Source organism: Trachurus trachurus (genome assembly GCF_905171665.1).
Source record: "Trachurus trachurus genome assembly, chromosome: 4".
Lineage (NCBI taxonomy): Eukaryota > Metazoa > Chordata > Actinopteri > Carangiformes > Carangidae > Trachurus > Trachurus trachurus.
This window is the reverse complement of record NC_139898.1, coordinates 5,069,523-5,078,462: the sequence shown is the minus strand read 5'-3', so window position 1 is coordinate 5,078,462 and position 8,940 is coordinate 5,069,523. Positions and strand designations below refer to the sequence as shown.

The following is an 8,940-nucleotide window of genomic DNA, read 5'->3' as shown; positions in this document are numbered from 1 at the left end:
CTCTCTCACTATGCTCTCTCAGTGTCATTTCAGTGTTGCTGCCTCATTACATTTTAAATTAGATTTAGGAATAATATATATAAATGAATAAATAAAATAACAAAAGGACATTCAAAAATGTCCTTTTTACATTCTGTCAAATCACACATGCTTCAGTCTTCTTGTAGCCTAGAAGGAAAACTAAAACTTCAAAATCAAACTTAGTCCGTCAACAATTGTTTATTTAATTTATTGACCCCACTCAAAACAAATACATCAGAAATTCATTAAAACTTTACCAAATTATATAACCACTAGATAAGACTCTATAGTAATAATATGAATAGCACTACAAAATTTAATATTTGTATAAAAAATATACTTATATGTGTGATAACACTAAAAACAACAATGACAGTAGCAAATTTTGGTATAAGTTTGTGTTTTCCACTTTCTATGAATAGTCCTCTGCCAGTATATCAAAGTAGTTTGTGTCAGCATAGAGAAGGAAGCCAGAGAACAAGCTGTCAGCCCAGCCAGGGTCTGCAAATAGACCATTCTGGTCATTGAAGAAGATTTCCAGCCACACCTCATCTTCTGGGTTTAGGGACACCAATGTGGACCCAGATGCCACGTCATGATTTCCTGTGTTGGCATCAAAGGTTTTGATGCGATACTGGCCATTCTGCACCAGTCCAATGGCCAGGTGTTTGTTGGCCAGCGTAATGTCATATGAGAAATAATAAACGCCCGGATACGCACAGATAAACTTGCCAGTCTGTGGGTTGTAGTGTCCGCCCTCGTTAAAGAGGACCTTATTGAATTTAATGGGCATTTTCTCTACAGGGTAGCTGCTGGTGATTCCCACAGAAAAGGCAGATTTAAGCTGCAGGCTGCCACACTTGCAGGTTCCTGGAGTGCCATGAGGTCCTCTCTGACCCTTGTCCCCTTTATTTCCCTCATGGCCGAAAGGACCAGGTGGACCCACATCTCCGTTCCCTCCTGAAGGGCCCCGTTTCCCCGCTGGGCCACGGTCGCCTCTGTCTCCAATCTTACCTGTTGGGCCAACTCTGCCCTTTAACCCTGAAACAGAAAGATGATGTTGAGATCATAATTTCCACACCAATGTTGCTGCCTTTGCTTTTGGAGGCTATTGCTTTTCCTTATCAATCCTCTGCCCATGTGAGATTCTATTTTGCACATGTTGAGGAGGAACAGTCAGTGGAAACAGAGCTCCCCACCCAGTGACATGCATTAAGTCACCCTTGGAACAAAGCCACCTTGACATTAAAACAGCACAGTTTTGGCTCGATTCATCCAACTGTCTTATATCTAGTTGACTCCATCTGCAGTGCCAATATCCTGGAGCTAAGAAACAAGTCCTGTATGTTTGTTTAAGGACAGACAGCTATGCTGAATATGTAGTTTCATGTTAGGATGAAGGTGTGTGTCTGAATTCCTGACTCCTCACCTAATGGAAAGCACAGGTTCATGATGTTTATTCACTGACAGATTTATTGCAGGTCAGAATGCAGAGATATTTCTACTGAGTGAGACAGATGAGATGCCAGCTTTATTCCCACATGAAAATAACTGTTTGTGTTCAGGGAACTTTGAAACAGTTTACATTTGGGTCTACACATTTCCCAATCTTGCCGAATTGCTGCAATTTAAGGAGGCAAGTTAGAAAAAACACCAGAAAATAGTAAATTAGGATCAGCTAGCAACTGCCTGTCCTAGAATGTAAGATCTGGAGCAACAGCATGGTAAGCAAGAACAAACATTCAGCTCAGGCTCATTTAATGTTAATTAAATCCTGTTAGGTTGTGTTTTATTCATATTAGTAGGGGTTTTGGGCTTTCACCAGCAACTCCTAAGCCACTCAGACAAAAAAGAGGAAGACTGTGGGTATTGGTTAAAGGCTGTGGAAGAAATATATATTAAGTCAAGCTTGAGTTGGGAGAATTGGATGTTGTTGTTTTCTGTTCCTCATTGGGAAACATGTACGGCATGTAGCTACTGGATGTGTGTTTGCTCTCCTCTGGTGGTCATGGCCTTTTGAGGAAGTTATTTATCTCTAATCCTGAAGTGGGTTCTGATCTAAACAGGTCCTACATGGCCTCCCTCATCTGACACATCATTTTGTAACCAGGCCATTTATGTTCATTCTGTGGGAACTCACCCGTTCATCTGCTTATACCAGCTGTCAGATAAATAAATAGCTTCTTCACCAGCAGAAACGTTTGTCCGCAACAGACTGGTGGAATTCATTTATTGACACACATGAGCTGATGCTGTGTCTGTTTCATATTATACCTGTGTCTCCCTTTTGTCCCTTTTCACCCTTCCTGCCATCTCTGCCATCTCTTCCTGGGATACCCACATTCCCATCTGCTCCCGGGGGTCCGCTCGGACCGGGTTTGCCAGGCAAGCCCGGTGACCCGGGCACGCTGCAGATCAGACGCGGCGCTCCTTTCAGCTTGGTGTCGAACAGCTGTCCGAAGATGCAGTGGCACAGACACACCACCCCCACCAGCGCCCACATCTTCAAATCTGTAGATACAAACAACATTTTTTTATGGAGAATGTCTGGTTTGCTGCCACACTGACTCACTGCACTCAAAAGAAACTAGAGAATGCATTTCCTGAAGGAAATACAGGTGAATGCTGAATGAGTTGAATAAATTGCTGAAACAATGCTGAATTAAGTGAAGAAATTGCTGAATACATTTTGACAAGATGAAACAATATCTGAAGAGTAAAAGTAAAAGAAGATGGCTGTATGAAATGGTTTGAAACTACTTGAATTGTTGGAGATTAGTATGAAGAAATTGAATGGCTGAAGTCTACTCAGATTTATTTAAAACTGACAGCTTGAAAACAACTTTTTTTTTTTTTTTTTTTTTTTTTTTTTTTTTTTTAAATATGAAGCATCTTTGGTTTGCTGCCACGCTGACTCACTGCAGATATGAAAGAGCAAAAAAAGAAACTAGAGAATGCATTTCCTGAAGGAAATACAGGTGAATGCTGAAAGCTGAATGAGTTGAATAAATTGTTGAAACAATGCTGAATTAAGTGAAGAAATTGCTGACAAGATGAAACAATATCTGAAGAGTAAAAGTAAAAGAAGAAGGCTGTATGAAATGGTTGGAAATTACTTGAATTTTTGAAGATCAGTATGAAAAAACTGAATGGCTGAAGTCTACTCAGATTTATTTAAAACTGCAGCTTGAAAACAACTTTCTTTTTAATATGAAGCATCTCTGGTTTGTTGCCACACTGACTCACTGCAGATATGAAAGAGCAAAAAAAAAAACTGGAGAATGCATTTCCTGAAGGAAATACGGGTGAATGCTGAAAGCTAGAAGCTGAATGAGCTGAATAAATTGTTGAAACAATGCTGAATTAAGTGAATAAATTGCTGAATACGTTTTGAGAAGATGAAACAATATCTGAAGAGTAAAAGTAAAAGAAGAATGAAATGGTTGGAAACTACTTGAATTGTTGAAGATTAGTATGAAGAAATTGAATGGCTGAAGTCTACTCAGATTTACTTAAAACTGACAGTTTGAAAACAACATTTTCTTTTTAATGAAGCATCTCTGGTTTGCTGCCACGCTGACTCACTGCAGATATGAAAGGGCAATAAATAAATAAAAATGATGACAAAACAACTGACAGAACATCAGACAGAAACAACAAGCGGTGCTGCCAGACTCCTAAACGGGGCCTGACCAGAAATAGGAACCTGTTATCAGTTTTCACAAGGCAATAAAACGCACAGTGATGCTGTCATGGCTGTAGACAGAACAAGAGCCGTGAATCAATTTGTGCTCCACTACAGCATGAAGCCAGATGTGAACGCTGTGATGAGAAGCAATTACTGTTCGACTCCGTCTCACACACCGATGTTCTCATCCAGCTCGGAATTGCATGAGAGAGACCTCAGATGAAACCTTTGTCCCCGTTCCAAGTCTCCTTTCTTGCCAAAACATTCCCAAGTTGTGACATAACATCCAGTACAATTCCTGTCGTCGGGGGATCCTAAACATGAATTACATATTATACATATAGAGAAACAGGAGGGGGGGGGGGTGATTTAATCGTGTTTAACTATCTGTTGTTGACAGAAAAGAATCATAAAATCGGATGACGCAGCAGCGGTGAATGACTGACTTCACCCCTTGCAACATTTCAGATGCTGCATATGGACACATTCTGAACAAATTCTCCTACAGGGGAATCTCTTGAGGGGGAGGGGGGGTTTGGGGGGGAATCCGATCAGGCGCTCGTATAAGATTTATGGATTTTATGAGTACAATCCTTGTTTTTCTCATATCTGCCCCATGTGGGCGTGAGAATATGACTTTTGCATCTGCTGCTTGGCCGCTGGCTGGCTCTCTCTGGTTGGAGGCGGTTTTCACAGGGACATGTGTGTCAGGTTTTTCATCTCTTCATAGTCTTGTCTTCAAAAAACAAAAAAGTGTGTTGTTATTGCTCTACTTGGCGATACACAAGATGCAACAAGTGCTTTAGATAAACCACTTGTGTACTATGTCACAACCAAAACGTGATGACACAGACAGGAAGGACACCCAAACAACTTCCACAGACACGTTGGTGCTGCATGTTTTTGATTAGAGGGTAATGGTCTGGTCACGGAGCCAGTGTGAGGTCCTGCGAGGCAGAAACCCCACCCGCCAGTTCCGCTCTGCAGCGATGATGTCACCATTAGTAAAATGGGCCATCATTATTAAAATGGACCTCTTTTTTTTATACTATGTGTGCCATGAGGCTAAATAAAATGAATGCATGCAAACATGCACAGACATTATACATCATTATGTAGTGTTAGACTTGTTAAAGCGATTTAGAAGTCGCTCTGAGGCTCTGACTGCAGCTCTCCTCTGGTTGCAAACACAATATAAAGATATTCACGTCCCTCTGAGAGCAGCTCCATTTAGAAACTTGCTCTTCTCATTGTGCAAGTTTCACAGTGAAAAGCTGAAGACCAGACTAGAGACTGTGTTTGTGCGTAGCTGTAACAGTCCACATTCAGAAATGGTAGTTTCTATGACAACCCTAAGATGTTTTGTTTTGAATGATGTCAGATAAAAAAAAAAAAAAAAAGAAGAATCACAATGATTTCCTGTTTCTCATATAAGGTCAAAAAAATCATTCCAGATCTATATTAGACAGCTAACTTTATAATATGTCGATATATTTGGATACATGAAGTTAAACAGACACCGAGAGGCCATGCATGCTTACAGGAGATGCAGGTTCAACTGTGCACACACACACACACACACACACTGACACTCTGACAGCAGGTATTCACTCAGCTGAGGAGACGTCAAACCTTAGAGACAGCAGTTGTAGCACAGTATTTTACCTATGTCTAGTTTGTTCCATTTGCACTTGTATTGTGAATTTTATCTATCTATCTATCTATCTATCTATCTATCTATCTATCTATCTATCTATCTATCTATCTATCTATCTATCTATCTATCTATCTATCTATCTATCTATCTATCTATCTATCTATCTATCTATCTATCTATCTATCTATCTATCTATTATATCTGTCGTCAACGATACTAGAGAGAGGAGGAGGAGAAGATGTTCTTACCCCACTGTTGGCAGCTGTTCATCTCCAAAGCTGATCAGGATCAGTTTTTTTTCCCTCCTATCTGCTCAGGGTCGGCTCCTCTCCATGGTTGGTAAACATGCTCCTCGCCTGGTTTCCTCTGCTGCTCGTCCTCTGCTGACAGCGTCTTATGCTGCAGCAGCAGCACCAACAAAAACAGCAAGAGCAAGGCTGGGTTCCCTCCATCCAGCCCTCCCTCCTCCCCTCCCTCCCTCCTTCCCTCCCCGTATCCACTCCCTTCTCCCTGCCTCATAAACTCCCCCAGACACATAGCTATCCTTCAGGCAGACACTGTGCATTCAGAATCAGCTCCATTATGTCATGGATGGAAACTCCTTAAATATGAGACGCCCAGAGGAGAAGTCAGCATCTTGGATCTGGTTGAATAATGATGCTGTTTCATGAAAAGTCCCAGTGATAAATGTCAGAAGTCGTTTGTGCCATGTTGACCTCAGAGTTACTGTAATGTCAGCTGTGTTTCTGACACGGACCTCTAGATGGCACTGTTAGGGAGGGAGGATTAGCATTTCCCTTAGTCACAGGAGGTGACATGAATTGAGGTCACCTGAAGACATTGGATGAGAAATGTATCACTACAGTCAAGAAAATGAATGTAATAGATTACGGTTATTTTGCAGAAAGTTAAAAATGTATCATTATTAGAATGTATAGGCTGATATATGATGGATGTGCAAGTGCATCTTACTGTCTTAGAGAAGGTAGACATAGTTTTAGAGGCTTTACATCAGGGACATTGCTGCTTGCCATAAAGGTCTACTGGGGAAAAAAAGGCAACTCTAAGGGAGTCCCCTTAAAGGGATAGTTCACCCAAAATTCAAATTTCACTCATTATCTACTCACCCTCATGTCGACTAATATATAAGGGCTGGGAGAATTTTCAGAGTCCTCTGTGCCTTCTCGGAGTTACAGGGGGGTCCACGCAGCAGTATTTGTCCATATAATGGTAGCGAACGAAGCTCACTTTTCTTCGTTCAAAAAAACATCCAAATACCTCCATACTGCTCGTATGTAATGTCCCTCTTGCATTGAATCCCCAACATGAGAAATTGTTCCGCTGGTCAGTGCAAATCACGCTAGATTTGCACTGACACAGGAAGAGCAGTGAACTGAGACACTGGGAGCTTCCGCTACAAACAAGCTTAAAACATAGACTTGTGTGTCTTTTTGGACGAAGAAAAGTGAGCACCATTCACAACCATTATATGGACAAAATAAATACTGCTGCACGGACCCCCCCGTAACTCCGAGAAGGCACGGAGGACTCTGAAAATTCTCCCAGCCCTTAGTCCCAGCCCTTAGTCGAGTGAAATTTGAATTTTGGGTGAACTATCCCTTTAATGTTTCTTCAAACAGTTAGTGACCACAAGTGATAGACATGATTACACCAGAAATGCCTCCTATCCCAAGAACAAACCTCCTAATAAAGCTGTCCATGTTACTGAACAATACAGGTACTATTTTTACTCTTTGTAGTCACTTTTATTTTTTTCTCTTAGATGTATTGGTGCTCTGACTCCTTGCAATTTATAAGTTAAATGTATAATACTTGGAAACCAGCAGCTTTGCCAGTTGAATTGTGAGAACTGGATTTGAGCTCCTGCCTTTGTTCACTACTCTACAGTTTGAAGGTCTGACAGTTATCTTACTGTAATCTGTAATCTTATAACGTTTGTTTCTTTTGGGTTTTTATGTGCTGGACCCCAGGAAGATAAGCTGATGTCAAGGCGTCAAACAATTAACATGAAATGTTGTATATCGCCATGTAACCACAGTATGTGACTGCTGCTTTTTCTGGTGTGTTTCCACAAAACTCCCACTGTGATGACCAATATGAAACAGTGGATTATCAAGTGTTAAAATGTACACATGCAGTTTCAGAACACATGGAGCCATAAGGGTCACGTGATTCCCCCTAGTAACCATGCAGTGGAGGCACAACGAGAAGAACGAGACGGCACGGCTGTGTTGTGTCCAAACAGAATGGGTCTTTATTCAGGAAGTGAAAGAAGAAAACAAAGATTGCAATCAACACCCCATTTAAATACAAAACCAACAAAAATAAAAATAAACATGATATTCATTTTGCATATCAAAGAACCATTTAGTAATAATTACAATCCAAACACCTCATAAACCACTTCTGTGAATGTATACACAAACTCTGATTTAGAAATTAGTCACTTTAACAATAAAATTACAAATATTTAGCTTTAAAAATAATTAAACTCAAAATAATATTAGCATCTTAAAATTATATATAGTGTATTTCCACATAAAAATACAAAATAATACCAATGACATTTAAATATGAAAAATTATTCCAGGAGTTCTGCTATTATTAAATGAAATAAAAACGTGGGATAAAACAAGATGAAATGAAATAGAAATATGCATGAAAAAGTCTCTCCTTTTGTTAGCAAAACACTATCCAAAATAACTACAATCATTTACATCAGTACAAAGATATCTGGATTTAAAAATAGTTGCAATGAAAAAACGGGGTTTCTTTTTTTCTGACAGTAAAAAATGACACTGTGGATCAGAAATCTGCAAAATATGCAATGAAAAAAATAAATCTGCATTAAAAAGGTTTACACTGTAGTTCTTACTTTTTATACAAACATTAGAAACAGTATTGCACATCACAACACAGATTCGAGGTTAGTCAGCCTTTCAAAATGTGTTATATTCAAGTTTCAGAGCATCATGGAGGACAGGCAGCCGAGGCCTCGATGCAACGGGGAGAATCTCAAGTGTCTTCCAAGAATATAATAAAACCTTCATGTTTCCTTCCTTCAAACAAAATGTATCATGTGTATCAAAATAAGAATCAGCTGTATATCAAAAATTTTGATGATACTAATGACATGATTCTTTGTCTTTGAACAGAATTTTTGGACATAATAATAATAATAATAATAATAATAATCACTGGTGGTGGTGGTGGTGGGGGGAGGGAGGGGGAGGGGGCAGATCGTATAATAGTCCTATTTAAATAGAAAAATACAATCAAAATCAAATAGTTTTTTTTTTGTCTACAAAAATAGTGAAATAAATATGATTTTTACAAAAACAAAGACACATACAGAACAAAGTAACAGTGTTCAACATAGAAAATAGAACCTCACAAGAACAGCACGAGTCAAGTGTTACAGGTGACGATATTCACACATGTTTTCGCAGCGGACACCATGAGAACTGAAGCCACGGGGGCGGGGGGGGGGTGTGGGGGTGTGGGGGGCAACAACAACGGGAGCTCCTTCTCTGACCCCATCGCTCCTCAAAAC

General features: G+C 39.9%; 1 protein-coding gene across 1 annotated transcript; it reads right to left on the bottom strand.

The window, feature by feature from the left end:
• Nucleotides 1–243: 243 nt before the first annotated feature.
• Nucleotides 244–5,776, bottom strand: c1qtnf7 (C1q and TNF related 7). Its single transcript, XM_083969510.1, has 3 exons — nucleotides 5,615–5,776; nucleotides 2,296–2,532; nucleotides 244–1,062 (listed from the first exon to the last, which is right to left on the bottom strand). The coding sequence occupies exons 1-3, from the start codon at nucleotides 5,634–5,636 to the stop codon at nucleotides 434–436; spliced, it is 888 nt and encodes a 295-aa protein (XP_083825636.1). The 5' UTR covers nucleotides 5,637–5,776; the 3' UTR covers nucleotides 244–433.
• Nucleotides 5,777–8,940: the final 3,164 nt, after the last annotated feature.